General features: G+C 43.5%; 1 protein-coding gene across 5 annotated transcripts in view; it reads right to left on the bottom strand.

Annotated features, from left to right (window-relative positions):
* The window catches only part of UBP1 (upstream binding protein 1), a 53304-nt gene extending 36875 nt beyond the window's left edge, over positions 1–16429 (bottom strand). For 2 of the 5 annotated variants that reach the window (XM_055284566.2, XM_055284586.2), the window contains exons 1-2: positions 15728–16399; positions 987–1138 (exon numbers count right to left, since the gene is read on the bottom strand). In XM_055284566.2, the coding sequence (XP_055140541.1) occupies positions 987–1138; positions 15728–15840 (265 nt within the window). In that variant the 5' untranslated portion in view covers positions 15841–16399. Of the gene's footprint in view, positions 1–986; positions 1139–15727 lie in introns of all 5 variants that reach the window. The other 3 variants (XM_055284576.2, XM_063612633.1, XR_008658642.2) reach the window with 3 other exon arrangements.
* Between the last annotated feature and the right edge of the window lie 8288 nt (positions 16430–24717).

Raw genomic sequence — 24717 nt, 5'->3', positions numbered from 1 at the left:
TGCTCAAAAAATTGTTTAAAATCAGAATTCAACCTGCTTTCAGTACATGTATCCAACAAATTAATTCCTGCATTCAAAATACTTTTGTTTACAGGGGTAAGTCACATCAGCCTGTGCCCAAACCGCAAAGGGCAAACTCTCCTCTTTCCAAAGATAAACTCAGCCGGGTGCAATGGCTCACGCCTGTAATCCCAGCACTTTGGGATGCCAAGGCAGGTGGATCACTTAAGGTCAGGAGTTTGAGACTAGCCTGGCCAACATGGTGAAACCCTGTCTACTAAAATTACACAAAATTAGCTGGATATGATGCTGTGTGCCTGTAATCCCAGCTACGTGGGAGGCTGAGGCACAAGAATTGCTTTAACCTGGGAGGCGGAGGTTGCAGTGTGCCGAGATCGCGCCACTGCACTCCAGCCTGGGCGATGGAGCAAAACTCAGTCTCAAAAAAAAAAAAAAAAAGGTAAACTCTACCCCCCACATCTCTACTATTTTCCCTCCTTCCCCACCATCCCTTTCATAACACCCTGACATAAACTACAAACAAGATATAGGGGATAAAATGTGATGTTTATTTAGCCACAGACTCCATCCTGGTGCAGCTTAAGTCTATTTTCAGCACAGAACTGCTTCATGTTCAAAATCCAGGTTCCTTGCTAGCTGGACGTCTGATTCATTCTCAAGTTCCATATTGAAATCACTGTCCCTAAAAATAACTGACTTCGTTTCCTACTTGCTAGTCTTTTGGATTATGTCTTAAAAATCCTGTAATAAATCTTCCTCCTCAGACCCTCTTTAATGCAAATCAGTTTACACAAACTGTACTTCAGCTGCTCACAGTAAAATTCCTACAGTTTTCATTAAGTTGTAAAATTTAAGAAAAAGAACCTAATTTTTAATTATTACCAATAATCTAGGCTACAATGCCAAAATATTATTTTGTATTTCTGTAAATTCTTACATGTCAAATGTGACATAACCACACTAACCTTGGTTCAAATAAGTAAGCGTTTCATCATGCAGTTTTACTGCTGGCGACGTTGCGGCACACATCACATACTGAAAGGGTGGGTGCTCTGTTTCACCATCCAATGGAAGGCTGGAATCTTCCTGCTTGAAAATGGGCAATGCCAAGACATCACTGAAAAGCAAAAAATCAACACTGACCTTACTTTGGGTTTGAAATATTTGTCTACAGCCATATCATCCTGAATGCACCCAATCTTGTCTGAAATATTTAAAAGCATATAAACATTTAGGGATAGTTTTTTTTAAAATTTAAGATCAGAAATTACATGTAGAATAAAAGAACTATTAATGCTATGTGGTTCATCTAAAGGATGGCATTAACAACTGCTATCTCGGGGTAGGAAGTGGGGGAGGGCGACAGGGCAGCTCTGAATATATATATATATATGGCACTTTAAAAAATTCTTTTAAAACTTTAAGGTCCAGATTCTTTCTATAAAAAAAAAAAGAAAGTCAAGAGTACATAGCTACCTGATTTGAAAGGCAAGAAATAATACTGCTGCCAAAGGTAGGTCACACTTGACACCATGGAATTACAAAGAAGCATCTGATTAAAATGGGGTTTTACAAAAAGTTCCCTGCTGTGCCTTGGCAAGTGTTAAGAACATAAAGCTTCATGCCTAGTCTAAAACAATGGCTCCTTCTGAGAGGTAAATGGGAGCAGTAGCAGTCGCAACAGCTGCTATTCTTCCCCCAAGAATAACCTGGGGCACTGATTGGGAGAGTGATGAGGGGTCTTCTGGGACAGTCTATATTGGATGTTGTTTGGTTTTAACAGCTTTACTGAAATATAATTTACATATCATAAAGTCACCCTTTTAAAGTTTGTCATTCAGTGGTTTTAAGTATATTCACATCATCAGTATCTAATTCTTGAATTCCAAAATATTTTCTCCCCTCAAAAAGAAATCCCATACCCATTAGTAGTCACTCACCACACTATCCCAGACCCACTCAGCCCCTGGCACCCACCGATTTGTTTTCTATCTCTACGGATTTGCTATTTGGGACATTTAAATGGAATCATATGACTATGTGGTCTTTTGTGACTGGCTTCTTTCACTTAGCATGATTCATGGACCATCCATGTTCTAACATGTACCAATGCTTCATTCTTTTTTATGGCTCCATTCCATTGTACAGACATACCATATTCTGTATCCATTCAGATGATGGCCATCTGGGTTGTTTCCATTTTTTAGCAATTATGAATCATGCTGCTATGAACACTTTTCCATGTTTTTGTGTAGATAAATTCTGCTAAGTATACACCTAGAACTGGAATTACTGGATCACATGGTAACTCTATTTAACTTTATTTTACTTATTTTTTTTTGGAGACAAAGTCTCACTTTGTCACCCAGGCTGGAGTGCAGTGGTGCTATCTTGGCTCACCACAACCTCTGACTCCTGGGCTCAAGTCATTCTCATGCTTCCGCCTCCCAAGCAGCTGGGATTAGAGGCATGTGCCACCACACCCGGCTAATTGTATTTTTAGTAGAGACGGGTTTCGCCATGTAGGCCAGACTAGTCTCAAACTCCTGGCCTCAAGTGATCTGCCCGCCTCAGCCTCCCAAAGTACTGGGATTACAGGCGTGAGCCATCACACGCCACCTCTGTTTAACTTTCTGAGCAACTGCCAAGCTGTTTTTCAAAGTGGTTGCAATAATTTTACATTTCCCCTATTAATGTATGGAAGGTGATTATTTGTTTTTGAGATAATTATCTGAGCTGTACATCTGTATCTTAACTTTTCTATACTCATTCTTCAATAAAAAGTGAAATGATAATAACAGTAGCAACAACAAAATATCAAATGAATACTACATCAACACCAATAATAGGGACTTGTCTGAACTGAACTGCTTATTTTCTCTTTTTTTCCTACAAGCTGTTCACTCAGATACTTGGGTAGCCAGGTCAATTCAATTCAATTCAATTCAAAAACAGAATGTGAAAACAAGTGAAATGGGACGGAAACCCCAGGAGAGAACGTTATCCCACCAGTAGTCCCTACTCCCCCCATGCATTTCTATTAAAGCACTGTGCTGATTTTCAAAGATACTAACTATCCACTAATTCTCCCTCTCTTATTTATACCCAGGAATTGTCAAAACACTCCTACGTACACAAGTAATAACCAAGGATCACATGGTTAGCAATAGTCCCAACACTCCCATAGAGTTCTCTCAACACCTTGACCTAGGAATTTTGCCCCACCTAAGCTCCTGCCTTGGGGGCAGATATAAAAACTTTTCAGAAGACTTCAGGCCAGGAGCAGTGGCTCACACCTATAATTCCAGCACTGTGGAAGGCTGAGGCGGGTGATCGCCTGAGGTCAGGAGTTCGAGACATGGCGGGCAAAACCCCGTTTCTACTAAAAATACAAAAATTAGCTGGGCATGGTGGGGCGCGCCTGTAGTCCCAGCTTCTTGGAAGGCTGAGGCAAGAGAATTGCCTGAACCTGGGAGTCGGAGGTTGCAGTGAGCTGAGATCATGACACTGCACTCTAGCCTCGGTGACAGAGTGAGATTCCACTCAAAAAAAAAAAAAAAAGAATCAGATCACCTCTTTATAAAAATCAGTCATAGCAGTCAAATTGGCTCCAGGAAAGATAAAAATATATACTGCATTTTATGTATATGTAAGCATTTAAAACCCTCTCAGAGAGAAAGAAAACAAGAATGAGAGTTGTGACTCAGAACCATTAATTATACTGAAAAATAACACAGGGAATAATTTTAACATTTCAATGCTAACTGCTTGGGTTGATCATTAGATACAGATCATCAAAATAAGAAGTATAACTGCCTGAGAATGGCTTTTTATAAATAAATTGTCACATATGGAAGACACAACTTTATATACTTCAGATCCTAGAAGACAACCACTTTTTATTCACTTGGTTATAGCCTCGACCATCCACACAGAAAATACTATGCTCATGGTAAGTGCTAAATGACTCCTGAACAAACATATAAACACATAAAGATCATTTGCTATTGAATTTCCAATTAACTTTTTACTTAATTAAGAAAATGCCTTCCTGTCAACACAGCAACCAGTGATCCTTTTCAAACAGAAGTTAAAACCATTTCAATTCTCTGAACCCTTCCATCAGCTCACTTTCAACCAAAGCCCTTACGAAATCCTACAAAGCCCTATGCAACCTGCTCTTCAACCCCTCTTCTCGTCACCCTCATTCCCCCTGCTCCAACTACCCCGGCCTCCTGGTTCTACTCTTCTACTGGATATCCTAATGGCTCATTTCATTCAAATGTCATCTTTTCAGTGACAACATGACACTGGAGTCCTCCCACCCACACTCCCAATTTCCCTACCCTAGCTCTATACACAGCTCTTACCACTTTCCAACAATATACATGACTGACTTAGTTTGTATCTGCCACAAGCACGTAACTCCAACTATGTGATTCTTCAATGACTGATGCCAGCATCTAGCACAAAGGAGCTCAAATATTTGCTGAATCAATGAACTGACTGCTGTATTAATAATCAACCAATTAGTATTAAGATTGAAAACTAGGTCTCCAGACAAGATTATAATTTCTACTATGTTGAAAGTCCTAAAACCTTGATGGTTTTTGTAATCCCATAAATGGAAACAGACTTTTGAGTACTAAAGACAGAATGTTAAACGGAACTAAAAGTAGGGTGTTTCTTTCTTTATTTTTTTAAGACAGGGTCTGGCTCTGTCTCCCAGGCTGGAGTGCAGTGGCATGATCATGGCTCACTACAGCCTCAACCTCCCACCTCAACCTCCCAAGTAGCTAGTATTACAGGCATGTACCACCATGCCTGGCTAATTTTTGTATTTTTTAGTAGAGTGGGGTTTCCCCATGTTGGCTAGGCTGATTTTGAACTCCTGGCCTCAAGTGATCCACCCACCTCAGCCTCCTAAAGTGCTGGGATTACAGGCATGAGCCACTGCGCCAGGCCCAAATGATGCATTTTAGAAGGCAAAACTGAAAGATCTACATTTTGGTAAATTTTAGTGTACCTTAGCACCAAAAATCAGGATGCTAAAAAAGACTTGAAAATCACAACAAGCTTGATCAAATGAAGTATAAAAATCTACTAGGACACCTAAAAATCCAGCAATGTAAGCTGCCTTCAGGGAGGACAAATGAATGACTGCAAGACCTAGTGTGAGGCAGAGACTGCATTATACACCCTCTCACAGCCTTTGAATATAATCATATGAATGTACTAATTTTCAAAAACAGTGAAAATTTGAATTTTTCTTAAGGACAAGACAGATAAAACATATATGGAAGCTAAATGAGAATTCTAAAGAGACATGAAAGAAACTAAATAGAAAAAACAACATAGAGAACTGTTTAGTAATGGCAGGATAAGTAATTTAAATGAACCTACACCCCATCCACCCTTACTGAGAATAGGGGGAAAAAAGTTGTCAGAGAACACATATATTCTTAAAAGTACTGAAGAACTGGGCCGGGCGCGGTGGCTCACGCTTGTAATCCCAGCACTTTGGGAGGCCGAGGCGGGTGGATCACAAGGTCAGGAGATCGAGACCACGGTGAAGCCCCGTCTCTACTAAAAAATACAAAAAATTAGCCGGGTGTGGTGGCGGGCGCCTGTAGTCCCAGCTACTCGGAGAGGCTGAGGCAGGAGAATGGCGTGAACCCGGGACGCGGAGCTTGCAGTGAGCCGAGATTGTGCCACTGCACTCCAGCCTGGGCGACAGAGCAAGACTCCGTCTCAAAAAAAAAAAAAAAAAAAAAAAAAAAAAAAAATAGAAAAAGTACTGAAGAACTAACAAGATAAGGAAACAGGCCGAAATCTGAAAAAGTGCAGTAACTCCAAGCAAGCCTAGAACTGAAAGTGGCTTTTACCTACCCAACCTGAGGAAAGAACTGCAAAGCTATACTGTAGTTTTAGTGGCCTTGTGGGTGTAGGATACAGCCATCCACATTAAACTGGAATGAGAACAACTAGATGCTCAGGGTAAGGGTGAAGAGAAAGTACCGGTTAGCTTCTCCAGCATGGTCTGAGGAACCACTGACAGGTAGGGCTCCCAGGGGTCTGACAAGCAAGTGAAAAAGATTTAAGCATCAGATTATTCCAAGTAATTCTGAAATGCCAGTACCCCAAAATAACCAGGCATAAAAGGACAAACAAGACTCTAGAAGCAAAAACCAACAGCAAAAACAACAGACGACATATATCCAGTTCCAGATTTTGTCTGTTGGTATTCAGATCTTTTCTGCCTCTACTGCAGAAGGTTAGAAGCCTGAAAACTACATATAGAAGAATTCTTGCTAGACAGTCTTGTCAGGTTCTCCAAAGGCAAACACTGGTGGGAAATTAAAGAGCGGGAAAGGGAAAAGCCAGATGCAACAACAGGCAACCACACGGAACGCAGCTGAGGAAAATTTCAGGGGATCAGCAGCCATGCCTCCAGCAACAAGCCCAAGAACAACCAGGTAACATGGCCTCCTCCTCCAACCCTTCCAGCTCCTTTGCAATCAAGTACTTTACTAAATCCCTCTCTGCTTGAGACATCTGACTGATTTCTATTTTCCTGACTGGACACAGACCACCAGAGATTTCAGATGCTAGAATTATCAGATCCAAATTATAAAATCATGCTTACTCTGTTTAAAGAAATAAAAGAAAAGCCTGAAAGTATCTGCAAGGAACAGGAAATTTTAAAGGACAGCAAAACTGAAAAAGAGCAAATAGAACTTCTAGAACTAGAAAATAAAACTGTCCAAATTAAGAACTCGGGTTTAACAGCAGCTCAGACAGAAGTGAAGACTGAATTAGGAGACTGGAATACTGGAATATAGGTAAAAAGAAGTTATCCAGAAAGCAGCACAGAGAGGGAAATGATGGAAAATGAAGAAGTTAAGAAGGGACCAAGTGAGAAGATTTTGCATTAAATTGAAGTCTCAGCAAAGAATGGAATAGAGGCAAAAACTGAAGACAGGAAGGCTGAGCAAATTCTAGAACTGGTGAAACACACCAATTCATGGATTCAAGAAGCCCAAATGACCAAACCAGAATAAATAAGAAATACACACCTAAATACACCATAGAAAAACTCACAAGCCAGTACAGTATATGAAAGTTCCGCCGGGTGCAGTGGCTCACGCCTGTAATCCCAGCACTTTGGGAAACTGAGGCGGGCGGATCATGATGTCAGGTGTTCAAGACCAGCCTATCCAATGTGGTGAAACCCTGTCTCTACTAAAAAATACAAAAAAATTATCTGGGCATGGTGGCGCACGTCTGTAGTCCCAGCTACTCAGGAGGCCAAAGTAGGAGAATTGCTTGAATCTGGAAGGCAGAGGTTGCAGTGAGCCGAGATCCGCCACTTCACTCCAGCCTGGGCGACAGAGTGAGACTCCGTCTCAAAGAAAAAAAAACGAAAAAAGACAGCTCCATTTTCCCAGTAAATAACTAAGGGAATCAGTTGAAAATAGGCATGGCGAGGATGAGTTGTGAGGCTGAGGAGGTGTCATTAAGCTTTCTAGAAGAGTAGGGGAGGAAATGGATGAGAACGTTATGGTATAAACTACAGAGCAGCAGGAAAGACATACTTGACAGCCAAGGTCATGAACCAACCACTACTAACAAAATCTGAATACTCTCATGTCCATTAAATGAATTACATGTATAGTCAAACATTTACTCATCCAAAGAAAGTTAAAATTGGCTGGGTGCAGTGACTCACACCTGTAATCTCAACACTTTGGGAGGCCGAGACAGGCGGACTGCTTGAGCCCAGAGACCAGCCTGGGTAACATGGTGAAACACCGTCTCTACAAAAAATAGCAAAAAAATTAGCCGGGCATGGTGGCGCATACTCATAATCTCAGCTACTAGGGAGGCAGAGGTGGGAGAATCACCTGAGCCTAGGAAGTCGAGGCTGCAGTGAGCCATGATTGCACCACTGCACTTCAGCCTGGGTAACAGAGTGTGACCCTCTTCCGGCTAAGTTCTCTGTTTTGGCAAAGTTTTTTAATTTTAAAAAATTTTTTGGTTAAAACACAATGGTTTGTAATTGTTATTCTAAATAAATTTTTTAATGTTTTCAAATTTCTTGATAATTTCATTATGAAGTTACTACAACATATACAGCATCCTATTTATATTTAGATAGATTGAGACAAAGTAGTAACTAAAGAAATACAAGCAACTGTGGTCCTACTCTACTCAAAATCACTGCTAAAAATAAGAGATCCTTTCTTTTTTTTTTTTTTTTTTTTTTTTTTTTATTTTTTTTTTTTTTTTATTTTTTTTTTTTTTGAGACGGAGTCTTGCTCTGTCACCCAGGCTGGAGTGCAGTGGCGCAATCTCGGCTCACTGCAAGCTCCGCCTCCCGGGTTCACGCCATTCTCCTGCCTCAGCCTCTCCGAGTAGCTGGGACTACAGGCGCCCGCCACCACGCCCGGCTAATTTTTTGTATTTTTTAGTAGAGACGGGGTTTCACCGTGGTCTCGATCTCCTGACCTTGTGATCCGCCCGCCTCGGCCTCCCAAAGTGCTGGGATTACAAGCGTGAGCCACCGCGCCCGGCCTATAAGAGATCCTTTCAAGGCTAAATAGCATTCACAAGTGTATCTTATCTTTGCATTCCCCACCCACACCAAAAAATTACATGTTTCTAAAACAGTTTTAACCACTACACATCAGAAGTGTCAAAATCATAAAAGAAGGAAAAACTAAAAATTGTTACAGGACACAAAAACTAAATGCAATACAGAATCCTGGATTGCAATCTGAAAGGACAAAAGGGAGAAAACTGTGAATTCCGAATAAATGTTGTAATTTAGATAACAGTATTGCACCAAGTCTAATTTCCTGATTTTGACAATAGTACTCTGGTTGTATAAGTAGGAGAAGCTGGGTGAAGGGTACATGTGAGCTCTCTATACTACTTTTGTAACTTGAAAATCTTCAAAATGAAAAGTTTTAAGTTAAAAGTTCAACTATGAATACATGAATGAGTAAAAACTAGTTTTGTCATAGTTCATATCAAGGCAACAATTTCACAATGTCCAAAAAACTCAGAGTTAATTTTTTTTTTTTTTTTTTTTTTTTGAGACAGAGTCTCACTCTGTCGCCCAGGCTGGAATGCAGTGGCACGATCTCAGCTCACTGCAACCTCCGCCTCCCGGGATCAAACGATTCTCCTGCCTCAGCCTCCTGAGTAGCTGGGATTACAGGCACATGCCACCATGCCCGGCTGATTTTTGTATTCTTAGTAGAGACGTGGTTTCACCATGTTGGCCAGGCTGGTCACGAACTCCTGACCTCAAGTGATCCACCAACCTCAGTCTCCCAAAATGCTGGGATTACAGGTGTGAGCCACCCCGCACCCAGCCTTTTTTTAAAAAAAAAAGACTACCATAGGCTGGTCGCTGTGGGAGTCCGAGGCGGGCAGATCACGAGGTCAGGAGCTCGAGACCAGCCTGACCAACACGGTGAAACCCCGCCTCTACGAAAAATACAAAAATCAGCTGGGCGTGTTGGCATGTACCTGTAATCCCAGCTACTCAGGAGGCTGAGGCAGGAGAATTGCTTGAACCCAGGAGGCGGAGGTTGCGGTGAGCTGAGATAGCGCCACTGCACTCCAGCATGGGCGACAGAACAAGACTCCACGTCTCAAAAAAAAAAAGACTCTACCACCAAAGGCTGACAATTTCATATTCATCTATTAGATCTGTCCCAAAACAAGCAAAGTAAATAATACAGAGCCTCCTTTAAATTCAGTCGTGAAGCTGGGCACCATGTGGCACACCTGTGGGTCCAGCTACTTGGGAGTTTGTGGCAGGAGAATCCCTTGAGCCCAGGAATTAGAGCCTGTAGTGTGAAGTGATCAAGTCTGCAAATAGCCACTGCACTCCAGCCTGGGCAACAAAGCAAGACCCTGTCTCTAAAAATACTAATAATAATAGTATCAGTCATAGAACCTACAGGTAAGAAAAAAACAAAAAGTGTCAGATGGTATTTCCAGCCAAAGCAAACGTTTAATGTGTACTGGCAAACCAACAAATGCCACTATGATGAAACATCAAGTTTAGGAGACCATATCAATAAACCACCAAGTTTCAAACAGTCCTAATTGAAGGATATAAACTGTACTATATCTTACAGGGGCGGGGGAACCCTAATTTTAAAAACTGAACACAAAAAAATCTATAGACAATGGAATTACATAAATTAGCTGAGACAGTTCTTAGACTACATAAAAATAATCTCTTGAAAGGAAGGTTTCAATAGTCAGCAAATCCTTTTTTTTTGAGAGTCTTGCTCTGTCACCCCAGCCTGGAGCACAGTGGAGCAATCCTGGCTCACTGTAACCTCTGCCTCCCAGGCTCAGGCAATTCTCCTGCCTCAGCCTCCCAGTAGCTGGGATTACACGCATGCGCTACCATACCCGGCTAATTTTGTATTTTTAGTAGAGATGGGGTTTCACTATGATGGCCAGCCTGGTCTCAAACTCCTGACCTCAGGTGATCCACCTGCCTCAGCCTCCCAAAGTGCTGGGATTACAAGCGTGAGCCACTGCATCCAGTGACTCTATCTTTTAGAGCAGGTGTTGACAAGCTATGGCCTAAGAGCTAAATCCAACCAGCCTGTTTTTACGTAATTATGGGGTAAGAATGGTTTTACTTTTTGAGATGGAGTCTCTCTCTGTCACCAGGCTGGAGCACAGTGGCACGACCTCAGCTCACTGCAACCTCCACCTCCCGGGTTCAAGCGATTCTCCTGCCTCAGCCTCCCGAGTAGCTGGGACTACAGGCATGCACCACCACGCCCAGCTAATTTTTGTATTTTTTAGTAGAGATGGGGTTTCACCATGTCAGCTAGGATGGTCTCGATCTCTTGACCTCGTGATCCACCCACCTTGGCCCCCCAAAGTGCTAGGATTATAGGCGTGAGCCACCGCGCCCGATCTGGTTTTACATTTTTTAAAGAGTTGTAAAAAACAAAATGTGACAGAATCCATACATCCCACAAAGCCTAAAATATTTACTACCTAGCCCTTTACAGAAAAGGTTTGCCAACCTTAGCGTTACAATAATAAATTTTAAAATTTGGACACCATAATCATAAATCAATAAATTTTTTAAATGAGTTAATTTATTAAATCATTTCCTGTACTGCAGCCAAGATTAAATCCGGGAAAAAGTTGTTAAACCTTGAAATTAGAAGTTTTATAGAAATTGCTTCATGAAAAGATTCTAGGGGAAAAAAACAGAATTACTGCCAATTCTGGGAGTATTCTGAAGAACCCATAATAAAATTTTGAAATTTCACTAATCCTAAAATTGTTCTACACAGATGTTCCCTGACATATAATAAAGTCCCAATCAACCCACTGTCAGTTGAAAATATCATAAATCGGATAAATTTATCAGCCTGGCCAACATAGCAAGACCCTATCTCTACTAAAAATAAAATTTTTAAAGTTAGCCAGGCATGGTGGCACTGCCTGTAGTTCCAGCTGCTCTGTGGCTCAGGTGAGAAGACTGCATAAGCCCAGGAAAGTCAAGGCTGCAGTGAGCCATGATTGTACCACTGTACTCCAGTGTAGGTGACAGAGCAAGACCTAGTCTCAAACAAACATTTCATGCACCTAACCTACTGAACATCATAGCTTACCTCGCCTACCTTAAACATGCTCAGATCAGTTAGATTAGCCTACAGTCAGGGAAGACCACTTGGCAACACAGTATACTGACTGGGAACTATGGCTCACTGCCACTACCCAACATCACAAGAGAGCATCATACTATGTATCACTAGCCTGGGAAAGACCAAAATTCAAAATACAACATACAGTGTCTACTGAAGGTGTTTCTACTGAATGCATATGGCTTATACAACAAAAATTTTAAGTCAAACCATCTAAGTTGGAGATCATCTGTACTTCCAAGATATATATCACCTACTCAGGGATATCCTATTTTAGCATGAGACCAAAAGAAAATCATCAATTATTAATAGCTACATAATAAACTCTACCCTTACTAATCTTTTACTAACTTAATACTCATCTAAGTTGAAATTCTGTTACCTTACAGGGTCTATAACACTAATTTTTTTAAACTTTTTAAAAAGTGACAGATAATAGTGTACATTACCACGTACAACATGATGTTTTGACATATATACACTGTCCAATGTTTAAATTCAACCAATTAACAAACGTATTACCTCAGTTATCACTGTGGTGAGAACATTAACATCCACCTTTCGCATTTTTCAAGAATACATTGTATCATTAACTATAGTAACCTTGTTGTACAATAGATTCTTAAATAAACATTTTATCTTTCAATCAATATAGGAAATCTGTCATTAACTCAAAGCAGTTTTGATTTAGCAAATTATTTGTAAACTATGGATGTACCTCCCATTTCAAAATATATAATGTATATCTTTTGTTTCGAGATTTATACCACAGCGAAGTTTAACAAACAGGGCTCGGACAATACCTTTTTTAAAGTAATAATTTAATATCAAAATTTTTATAAGAGTAAGCTATACAAGCCATTACTTCCTATAACCTTCAAAAATATTTCAATATTGAGCCCCCAAATCCTAAAAATTAACTTGGCTACAGATGATAAATTTCATACCGTGTGATGGAAAGAAAATTACCAGGTGGTCCAAAAGACCCTCTTTGAGTTTTAATGAGTATTATTTTTTAAAGTCATTTGGTTATCTACTCCATACTTCACAAAACAAGAATGACCCAGATTTCAAGTTACCATGGGTTTCAGTCTTCACTCTGTGTGGGGGAAAAATCAGCCTTCATCTGTTTAAGCCAATCACTTTAACATCTATGACCCTCAGATAATGCATTTACAGTATAAGAAAAGGAGTGGTCTAGACTCTAAAAGGTTTCTAAGGTCTCTATCCATCTCTAAAATCCTGTTACTGTAACCAAGATTTTTAAAAACATTTATGACCTGCCTCATTTCAAATAGAATCTGCTGCAGTTCACATCTCACATCCAAATATAATACCAAAAAAACCTAAACAAAAACAACAACAAAAAAGTATAATACAACAGCACACACAGAACACATGAGAACCAGAGCCAAAAGAAAAAAAGAGAAGCAAAGGTAATGTTAGTAATTAGCCGCAATATATTCCCAATATTACCAGCCTACATTATTTTACACAAACATATTTTTCCTACTTTTTTAAGAGAAGGGGGGGGAACGAAAGAGAAGGGGGTCTCATTCTTGCCCAGGCTGGAGTGCAGTGGCTATTAACAGGTGCAATCATAGCACACACTATGCCCCTGAACCTCTGGGCTCAAGCAATCTCCCACGTAGCTAGGTCTATAAGAATACCAAACACCACACCTGGCTATTTTTAAGTCAGACCACTGAGAGAAGCCATTTCTTCCTTCCAAACTATCCTCTCAAAAGATGAGGAAACCATTCCCTAACAGAAGTCTTAAGAAATACCTCTTGTTTTAAGCCATCCAAAAAGCAAATACAGTAAGCATGTTTCATTTTGAAAGAAAAATGGAAAGCTGCCTACAAAATCAACTTGTATCAAGAAGTCATTTTTCCAGTAATTTCTTCAAGTTTACTTCTTGAACTTTGAAAGATAAGCTTTCCTTCCCACTGGATGCCAGAGGAAGTGACTGAATGCTCAAGCTGGAGAATGAGTGAGCCATTCATGGGCACCCCAACCCTCTCAGGGCTCCAGGGCCAGGCATGGAAAGTACAACTGCAGTCCAGGGAGGTCTGCAGCAGCTAACGCCTTCTTCAGATTTTCTCCTTATCGAGTCAATTTTGGAATTTCCTTAGTTTGAGAATTTCAAACAAAGGGCCTTGAATTTGCAAGAGGCAAGCACTCTCATCTCTTAGTTTTTGAGGACTCAAATATGAAAAAATAAGTTTCTTAAAAATGGTAATTACCTTCAAATTTCCTTGAATTTAGATTAAACGACACAACCAAAAAAGCATTCAAGGGAAAATTATCCCTGTAAAGAGTACGGTAGTTTACACAGAATTACAAATATCTCACACATTACTTTAAAAATACACGGTCAGGGAAAGGTTTAAAATCATCAAGATTGTACTTCCTTTTCATGGAAATAAACCACACACAGAAGTTATTATTACATTAGTAAGTTGGCTGAATCACTAAATCAAAGTACAGGTCAAATAAAACCCTAGAAAAAAGTAAAGCTCAAAATAGCTATCAATAAGTAAACTTCTCAGCAGCAAACTTTCATTTTACCATAAAAGAGAAGCAACTGAGGAGAGACACAAACTGAACTTGCTTCACGTGCCTCCTTTGCCTTGACTGTAAGCCTCGTGTTTCCAGTAGAGCTAAGGAGCAGAATGGCACTAGAGGAGTGCGTGTTCACTAGAGAAGCACTGCCTCTAATACTCCCCTCTGGGGTGACTCCATGACTTTCAGTAGCTCAATTTCCTCAACAACTGAAACAGCTGTTTTAGAAAATAAGCCAACTCATCTACAGGCCTTAAGTTATACAACTGCAGAGAGAAGAGGTGCCAAGTTCAGGAAGCCCAGCAGAGACCAAATGAGAGCCAGACGCTGGGGAACTCCAGGTTTAATATGCTTTCCACCACTCACTTCCACACTCCAAGAAATGTCTCCAAACTTTCTGAGAGTTCTTTATGGCTCAGAATTTCTCTTGAAGATTTAAAGACCCAATTACTTCAAGGAGTAGCCACCAAGATTCCAGGCCAGCTTTGACCCAGAAGTCCTCTTCTAGAGCTGCAGTAAGATGTACGAACGCTACTGGGAAACTGTAGAGCACTTCCAAGACACCAGACATTTTCTAAAGAACAGAAAGCTACACTTAATTCACATGATTGAAAAGCTGCCAAACCACTGATTTTTAGACTTTATTAGTCAAGTCAACGCTATGGTAAACTATATTTCAATAAAGCCACTAAAAAAATACAGAGTTTCCAAACTCCTAACAGTTAAAAAGGATAAAGGGCAGAGACTAAGCTCAGATCTGTTTCAATCTCTCCATATTAAAATGAATGACTGCTGGTACCGACAGCAGAGACTAAACAATTGTTTGTGGTGCAATCACTGCATCTTAAAACCCTCAAGAGGAAACAGCCTGAGAGAGTAGTCTCCAAAATGAGAAACTTCACTTTGAGACAATCAAAAAAACAACGAAGTCACAGTGCTACTCCCACCGCTGCTCTTTCAATTATAATTTACTAACGTCAAGTGATTAAAATCTGCAGCCAGAAAAGACCATAATGTAGGACAATAGAGTAGGAACTGATCCCAAAACGCTGGACAGTATTCTCCCAATGTAAGTGCTGCCTTTTCGTACAGTGTATTCTAGCTCCAATGGGAGTTGTAAATCACTTGTAAGGAAAGGAAATCCCTTCCCCCACCAACCTAAGCCATCCTAATAGCTGGGCGTGTTGTACAGCAAATATGAAGCACTCAGGAGCGGTCCGAGGCCGAAGCTTGCGGGGCCATCCTCCCCCACCCGCCCGTCACCAGGGTGAGCAGAGGCCTTTGGGGTTCCATGGCCCCCGACCGCCACGCGGCAGAACTCCGGCCCCGCAGCCCAGGAGGCCCGCGCACCTCTGGGAGCAGCCGCATCTGGCAGAGACTCAGGGCTGCGCAGGCCTTCCCCAAGGAGACAGAGGCTTCTCCCCGCTCGAGGAGCCCAGTACCTCATGCTGTAAGCGCCGGCGCCCAGCTCCTGCCCGATGCCCGAGAGGCTGGCGTCGAAGTCGTGCACCAGCCCGGACTCGATCACCTCGTCCATCTTGAGCACCCAGGCCATCTTCCGGCCTCGCCGTCGCCCCGCACAGCGCGGCCTCCGCGTCCAGGGCGAAGGGGCCGGAGCTCCGCTGGCGCGTCCTGGGGGAGGGCGCGGGTGAAGCCTCCGGGGGGGCGGCGAGTGGTCACCAGCAGCGGCCGGGACGAGAGCTGCGGGGGCCCCACTGGCATGGCACGGCGAGCCCAGCAAGCAATTGCAGCGGGAGCGGCCGGGCCGCCGGCAGCGCCACCCTCCCGCGGACACCGGCCCTGCGCCTCATGCCGGCGCCGCCGCCCAGCCCCCGCGCCGCTAGCGCTGCAGCCGCCGCCGACCGCCCCGCCCGGGGCCCCCCGGTCGCATCCTCCGCCGGGACCGCTCGGAGGCTGGACCTCGGGCTGCTCCGAGGACCACACGGGGGCAAGCCCTCCGCCCGCCCGTCACCCGCTCCCCAGCCTTGACTCCTCGCCCCCGGCCCGCCCAGGCTGTAGCGCCACACCGCCCCGGCCAACCCCGCCAACGCCGCTCCGCCGGCCCGGACGCTAGCTTCAACGCGGCTCCGACTTAGGTTCACGCGCCGCTTCCGCCTCCCCCGGCCCCGCCCCGACCCGACCCCGCCCCGGCGTTCGCCCCACGCCCCGGCCCTCCCCGTACAGCCCCGCGCTTAGGGCCACTCCCCGCGCCTCGCGGCCCAGGAACTGTCCAGAGGGTGCAATGCGGCCCCGCCCAAGCGGCTGTTCCCAGCCGGGGTGGCCTCGCTGCCTCCCCGCACAGCAGCCCAGGAAAAGGCGGTGCCAAAAGGGCTGCCAGTTCCCGCCCCTTCACGCGAGCGAGATGATTGACAGGCCAACTGAGCAATAACTGCAAGGGCTTGGACGAAGCTCCCGTGAGTCTCTGTGTCCCCCGACTAAGCAACCAATCAAAATGTTCTTCGCCTCGGGCGGGCTCGAAGACGGAATTTGTTGCCAAAAGAAAGAGTTCATTGGACTGCATGGTAGAAAGCGACCCAAAACGCCACTTCCGGAGGTGATTTGCTCCTCTGTGGTATTTCCCGGTCTTGTCTGCTTTTTGCCCTCTCTACCGAGGGAGAGAGCGGTTCGCACCCCATCTGGTGACAGAAAAGCCAGTTGTGCAGAAAACCTTGATTGGCGTGAGAATAAGCCAATCAACGCTCCTGAGAAAGAGCTCTGGAAAGACTTCCCCTATTGGTTGCATTGCCGAGAGCAGCTTGGCTATCCTGAGTTGAACTAGCTGTTGGTCATCCTAACGGCAGGCAGTCTCCTGACCTTGGACCGAACCATTAGGACGTGCCACAGTAACAGCTACGCTGCTCAGAAGGCCCGAAGGGTCTTCCTCAGCGACCTAGCTTGGGCACGCGCTATTAGGGCCAAAAGACAGAAATCCTTTTACTGAAAGAGATGAAATAGAAAGCAGGAGCCAGAGGCTGACTTACAGAGCCAGTGTACGGATCAGAGTTCCTTAGGAGCGGCTGCTGGCGCTTGACGGGCGGAATCCTTGCTGAAGAGAATGTCAAGGCCCGGGCTTCGCCCTGCATCGAACTTACTGCCTAAGAATAAGACCCAAATGCTGAGCGCCTCGCCCCAACTCGCCAGTTTAAGTGCAAAAATACATAGATTAAAATGTCAGCCCAATAAAACAGTGGCACTGAGCCAGAAAAAAATAGTCTCAACGCCTGTGTGATTTAGATATTAACTTACAGGCTCACGCCTGTAATCCCAGCACTTTGGGAGGCCGAGGCGGGTGAATTAGTTGAGGTCAGGAGACCATCCTGGCCAACATGCTGAAACCCCGTCTCTACTAAAAATAAGAAAAATTAGCTGTCATCCCAGCTACTCAGGAGGCTGAGGCGGGAGTAAGGCTTGAACCCGGGAAGAGACAAAGCAAGACTCGGTCTCCAAAAAAAAACCAAAAATTAACTTAGAGAATGTTTTTCTCTTTACACAACATTTTTGCAAACATTTCATTTGATAAAGCCATACAAAAGAACACTTTAGAGATAAGGGAATTTAGGTGAAAATGTGTAAAGATTACACAGTGCAAGGTCACGCAGTAAGTAGCTAAACCGGGGCTATTTGACTAATCCAGATTTCTCCTTTTCCAGGCGAAAACATTAGATTGGCCATCAGTTCAGGAAGCTCCATTCCACTATTACAAATAAATCTGCACAAACAGTTGGATAGTCAAGGGAAACATTGGTCTCATTGGGAGTCTCAGATATGTCTTCATTCCATGATCTCACCTCACTTTCATAACCTAGTCTATAACCAGATTAGCCAGGCCTACTATTAGTTGTTGGAAAATTTGGAGAAATGGAATTGGGGGAAGATAATTCTCTGGTTTTTGGAGAGAGTGTAAAAGTACAAGCTACCATCAATTTTTCAATCAGGCTGTGCCCTAAGGAAGTACTGGGTCAAATATTTAGAAATTGAGCCTCAGGATGGGCAGTGTCTCAGGCCTATGATCCCAGCGCTTTGGGAGACCAAGACTTAAGGCTTGGGAGGATGGCTTAAGGCCAGCAATTGGGAGACTAGCCTGGGCAACATGGCAAGATCCCGTTTCTACAAGAAAAAAAAATTAGTTGAGCTTGATGGCATGCTCCTGTAGTCCTAGCTACTCGAGGGAGACTGAGGCAGGAGGATCACTTGAGCCTGGGAGTTTGAGGCTATAGTAAGCCATGACTGTGCCACTGCACCCTAGCCCGGATGACAAGATGAGACCCTGTCCTTAGAAAAACAAACAACAACAACGAAAAACAAAAAAACAACGAAAAAAATTAGAGTTCTGGAGGATAGCAATGAAAGTGTTGGCTGGTCATGGTTGCTCACAACTGTAATCCCAACACTTTGGGAGACCAAGAGGGGAGGAACTCTTGAGGCTGGGAGTTTGAGACCAGCATGGGCAACATAGCAAGACCCCTGCCTCTACAAAAAAAAATTTTTTTTGAGACAGAGTCTTGCTCTGTTGCCCAGGCTGGAGTGCAGTGGTGCCATCTCGGCTCACTGCAAGCTGCGTCTCCCGGGTTCGTGCCATTCTTCTGCCTCAGCCTCCCGAGTAGCTGGGACTAGAGACGGCTGCCACCACGCCAAGCTAATTTTTTGTGTTTTTAATAGAGATGGGGTTTCACTGTGTTAGCCAGGATGGTCTCGATCTCCTGACCTCGTGATCTGCCTGCCTCGGCCTCCCAAAGTGCTGGGATTACAGGCATGAGCCACCGCGCCTGGCCAAAAAAATTTTTTTAATTATCCAGACTTAGTGACCTGCACCTGTGGTCCCAGCTACTCCAGAGGCTGAGGTGGGAGGATCACTTGAGACCAGGAGGTCAAGGCTTGCAGTGAGCCATGATAGTGCCACTCTAGCCTGGGTGACAGATGAGACCCTGTCTGGAAAAAAAAATAGAAGTATCAAGCAGCGCTAAATAGTAATGTCATAAGGAGACCAAAATATAAAAGAAGGATAGTGTTAAAAGAAAACTTTAGACAAATTAAATATGAGTTTAATTTTGCAAAAAAAGATTTGTCAATCAGGTGCCCACCCTGAACCAGAATATGTTCAGAGAGACTCCAACACTGTTGCATGGTGGAAGAAGATTTAAGGACAGAAAAGGGACAGTGATGTACAGAAAACAGAAGTGAGATACAGAAACAGCTTGATTGGTTGAGTGTATTATTTGAGCAGTTGGCCTCCTGTGATTAGCCAAAACTCAGTGATTGTTATAATAGATTATAGACCATTTATACATCCAGTTAGGTTACAATTTACTATGTACAGAGAAACCTTTAGGCTGAACTTATAAGGAGGCAACTTTAGGCTAAACTCAATTTAACAATTTCTCTCCTTTTGTTCAACCTCTCAACTTGATCAAAATAGAGAGGTTGACCAAAATTGTAGACACTGACATTACTTCCTGACCATTGTAAATGTACTTATTTGGTCTCAAATCCCATTGGGAAATAGTGCAACAGTGGGTTTTGTAAGGTGGGAATAAGGACTTTAGGTTGTTTTCTGGTAAGCATTAGAGTAGAGGAGACTTTTTTTTTATTATGTTGGAATTTTTATTTATTTAAATTTTTGGACATTTTATGGATGATTGTATGTAAACATTTAAAACTTTTGAAAGTCTTTAGTGCACGTAGGAGACTACTATTAAGATATCAAGAGGGTAATACCAACACTTTGGAGTATGCCCCTTAGCCAGGGTCACCGTGAAGTAAACTAACTAAAATCAAATAGATCAAAGAAAGAACTAGATAAAAAGTCAAGCTGTTTTAACCAAGCAGCTTGTTTATTAATCCCCTGTAACTGAATCTCTATAATACCTGATATGTTCATCTCTGTGCAACAAGAAGTGTGAGCAACTGCAGATACTTCTCTGTCCAGTCAGTAAGTAATATACAGCAATTCTGTTATTTAGCACAACTTTAGCAAGAGAACTTAAAGTCTGTTGTGCCACGGCCTTTGCAGTAGAGTCAGCTATAGAGTCTATTATGAGGGATAAATTTCTTTTTTTTTTTTAACTTGTTGAGACGGAGTCTCGCTCTGTCGCCCAGGCTGGAGTGCAGTGGTGGGATCTCGGCTCACTGCAAGCTCCGCCTACCGGGTTCATGCCTTTCTCCTGCCTCAACCTCCTGAGTAGCTGGGACTACAGGTGCCCGCTGGCACACCCGGCTAATTTTTTTCTGTTTTTAGTAGAGACGGGGTTTCACCATGTTAGCCAGGATGGTCTTGATCTTCTGACCTCGTGATCCACCCACCTCAGCCTCCCAAAGTGCTGGGATTACAGGCGTGAGCCATCGCACCCTGCCTTTTTTTTTTGAGATGGAGTTTTGCTCTTGTTGCCCAAGCTGGAGTGCAATGGTGTAATCTTGGCTCACTGCAACCTCTGCCTTCCAGGTTCAAGTGATTCTCCTGCCTCAGCCTCCTGAGTTGCTGGGATTACAGGCACCCGTCACCATGCCCAGCTAATTTTTTGTATTTTTTTTTTTTTTTAGTAGAGACAGGGTTTCACCATGTTGGCCAGGCTGGTCTTGAACTCCTGACCTCAGGTGATTCACCCACCTCGGCCTCCCAAAGTGCTGGGATTACAAGTGTGAGCCACCACACCTGGCCATGAGGAATCAATTTCTTTTTTTTTTTTTTTTTGAGAGAGTGTCGCTCTGTCGCCAGGCGGGAGTGCAGTGGCACAATCTCGGTTCACTGCAACCTCCACCCTCCTGGGTTGAAGCGATTCTCCTGCCTCAGCCTCCCGAGTAGCTGGGATTACAGGCGTGCACCACCATGCCCAGCTATTTTTTTTTTTTTTTTTTTTGTATTTTTAGTAGAGATGGGGTTTTACCATTTTGGCCAGGCTGGTCTCAAACTCCTAACCTCGTGATCCACACGCCTTGGCCTCCCAAAGTGCTGGGATTACAGGCGTGAGCCACCGCGCCTGGACGTGAGGGATAAATTTCTAATCATTGCTTCATTTATTCTAAATTATGGAAAAAGAGACAATAAATGATGTCTGTATCTAGAAGACTGAAGGCCTCTTGGCAATGTTTTTTTTTAAATTTATGATATTGGTTAAGAGGGGTGGACTAAAGTTTTTGACTGATTATGAGGTAATAAAGGTATTAACATCAGTTATTTATATTGGGTTTTTTTTAATTTTTTTTTTTTTTTTTTTGAGACAGAGCCTTGCTCTGTTGCCAGGCTGGAGTGCAGTGATGCGATCTCGGCTCACTGCAACCTCCTCCTCCTGGGTTCAAGCGATGCCCCTGCCTCAGCCTCCTGAGTAGCTGGGACTATAGGTGCCCGCCATCACGCCTGGTTAATTTTTTTGTATTTTAGTAGAGATGGGGTTTCACCATGTTGGCCAGGATGGTCTCGACCTCCTAACCTCGTGATCTGCCTGCCTCGGTCTCCCAAAGTGCTGGGATTACAGGCGTGAGCCCCCGCACCCAGCCTATTTTTTTATTTATTAAGGCACAAGGTTGTTTGTTAGAAGACTGGCTTTGAAATCTTTTATAAATAAAACTATATTCTATGAGTGCATATAAGACTTTATTTTTATTGTCTATAGAGGCATATGTAAGGAAAAAATTAAGAGGTAAGAGCCTCATGATGGAAGAGAAGTCTTGATTTGTGATCTTGGGAAAGTTGTCCATGTCTAGGATGTTGTCTGTTTTCAGAGAAAGTTTTTATTTATTTATTTTTTTTCTGGTTGGTTTTTTGTTTTTGTTAGTTTTAGTTCTCTAATGAGTATATAGTTTTAAGAGTCTGGGCCAGGCACGGTGGCTCATGCCTGTAATCCCAGCACTTTGGGAGGCCGACGTGGGTGGATCACCTGAGGTTGGGAGTTCAAGACCAGCCTGACCAACATGGAGAAACCCTGTCTCTACTAAAAATACAAAATTAGCCGGATGTGTCGGCGCATGCCTGTAATCCCAGCTACTTGGGAGACTGAGGCGGGATAATTGCTTGAACCCAGGAGGTGGAGGTTGCAGTGAGCCGAGATCGTGCCATTGTGTAAACACACCAATCAGCACCCTGTCAAAATGGACCAATCAGCTCTCTGTAAAACAGACCAATCGGATCTCTGTAAAATGGACCAATCAGCAGGATGTGGGTGGGGCCAGATAAGGGAATAAAAGCAGGCTACCTGAGCCAGCAGTGGCAACCCGCTTGGGTCCCCTTCCATACTGTGGAAGCTTTGTTCTTTTGCTCTTTGCAATAAATCTTGCTGCTGCTCACTCTTTGGGTCCACACTGCCTTTATGAGCTGTAACACGTACCGTGAAGGTCTGCAGCTTCACTCCTGAAGCCAGTGAGACCATGAACCTACCAGGAGGAACGAACAACTCCAGACCTGCCACCTTAAGAGCTGTAACACTCACTGCGACGGTCTGCAGCTTCACTCCTGAGCCAGCAAGACCACGAACCCACCAGAAGGAAGAAACTCCGAACACATCCGAACATCAGAAGGAACAAACTCCAGACACGCCTCCTTTAAGAACTGTGACACTCACCGCGAGGGTCCAAGGCTTCATTCTTTAAGTCAGTGAGACCAAGAAACCACCAATTCCGGACACAATTGCACTCTAGCCTGGGCAACAAGAGTGAAACTCTGTCTCGAAAAAAAAAAAGAGTCTGGAGGGGCCCTTCTGAGTTGTAATATTATGAACTTAAAATTTGAGGTCCTGAAGTTTTGTTGCAGTGTGAATGATAAGAGTAGTCTTTTTTTGATATCATCTGTAGAAGACCCAATTTTGGGGTTTCAGATTAGGAAGGCTTTGATGGTTTTTGGTGGACTATGAAAAGGTTTTTTTTGGTGAAAATATATTTTGGTATAATGTGCTGAAGTCTTGCAGTATTTAGTCATAATAGAGTTTAACAGTGGAAGCTATATAAAGTTTGTCTTGTTTGTTTTTTTTGTTTGTTTGTTTGTTTTGAGACAGAGTCTTGCTCTGTCACCCAGGCTGGAGTGCAGTGGCGCGATCTCGGCTCACTGCAAGCTCCGCCTCCTGGGTTCACGCCACTCTCCTGCCTCAGCCTCCCGAGCACCTGGGACTACAGGTGCCACCACCACACCCGGCTAATTTTTGTATTTTTTAGTAGAGACGGGGTTTCACCGTGTTAGCCAGGATGGTCTCGATCTCCTGACCTCATGATCCACCCACCTCGGCCTCCCAAAGTGCTGGGATTACACGTGTGAGCCACTGTGCCCGGCCATCAGGTTTTATTATTGGGAACATAGGCCTTTTAGTTACTGTTGTTTAAGGGGCCATTAATTTTTTATTTTTTTTGAGACAGGGTTTCATTCTGTCACTCAGGCTGGAGTGCAGTGGCGCAACATAGCTGACTGCTGCAACAATCCTGCCTCAGCCTCCCAAGTAGCTGGGACACGAAACCATGCCCAGCTATTTTAAATTTTTTTTTGTAGTGATGGGGTCTCACTATGTTGCCCAAGGTGCTCTCAAACTCCTGATCTCAACTGATCCTCTCACCTTGGCCTCTCAAAGTGATGGGATTACAGACATAAGCCACTGTGCACAGCCAGACATTTTTTAAATAAAAGGGTTTTAAAATAGTTAAATGTCAGAAAGGTGTATTTTGGAGACTGGTTTGGTTTAATAGGTGGTGTTTTTAACTTCGTTATTGTTTTTTAGCTAAAATTATTGAGTTTAGAGTGGAAAGGAATAGGGCAAAGAAAGTATTCTCTATGTCTGGTCTAAATATGGATAGGTCTGAAAAAAAGGGAAGTCGACTTTATCTGAGGGCCTATCTTTTATGAATATTTTATTCAGGATAGTTTGTTTTTGTTTTTTTGTTCTTTGGTTCTGTTCTCTTGCCTTTGGAGTGGGATAGTTACTAAGTCAAAAAGGTTAGTAGATTTAATTTGTTGTTGTTGTTGTTGCCCAGGCTGGAGTGCAATGGTGTGATCTTGGCTCACTGCAGCCTCCTCTTCCTGGGTTCAAGCAATTCCCCTGCCTCAGCCTCCTGAGTAGCTGGGACTACAGGTGTGCACCACCACGCCTGGCTAATTTTTTTGTATTTTAGTAGAGACGGGGTTTCACCATGTTGACCAGGATGGTCTCGATCTCCAGGATGATCCTCCCACCTCAGCCTTCCAAAATGCTGGGATTACACGCATAAGCCACTGCACCTGGCCAAAAGATAACATCTTCACATATGTTTCTGAGTTGTTTTCAGAAATCCAGATCCCCACCAAATGGAAAATGCTGTCCACTGGCACCTAGACCTCAGATAAGGGTGAACTGAGAACTGAATGATGACCACCATTTTTTTTTTTTTGATACAGAGTTTCACTCTGTTGCCCAGGCTGGAGTACAGTCATGTGATCAAGGCTCACTGCAGCCTTAATCTTCAGGGCTCAGAAGATAATCAC

Source organism: Symphalangus syndactylus, chromosome 1 (assembly GCF_028878055.3).
Source record: "Symphalangus syndactylus isolate Jambi chromosome 1, NHGRI_mSymSyn1-v2.1_pri, whole genome shotgun sequence".
Taxonomy (NCBI): Eukaryota; Metazoa; Chordata; class Mammalia; order Primates; family Hylobatidae; genus Symphalangus; species Symphalangus syndactylus.
This window is presented reverse-complemented; position numbering and strand designations above follow the sequence as displayed.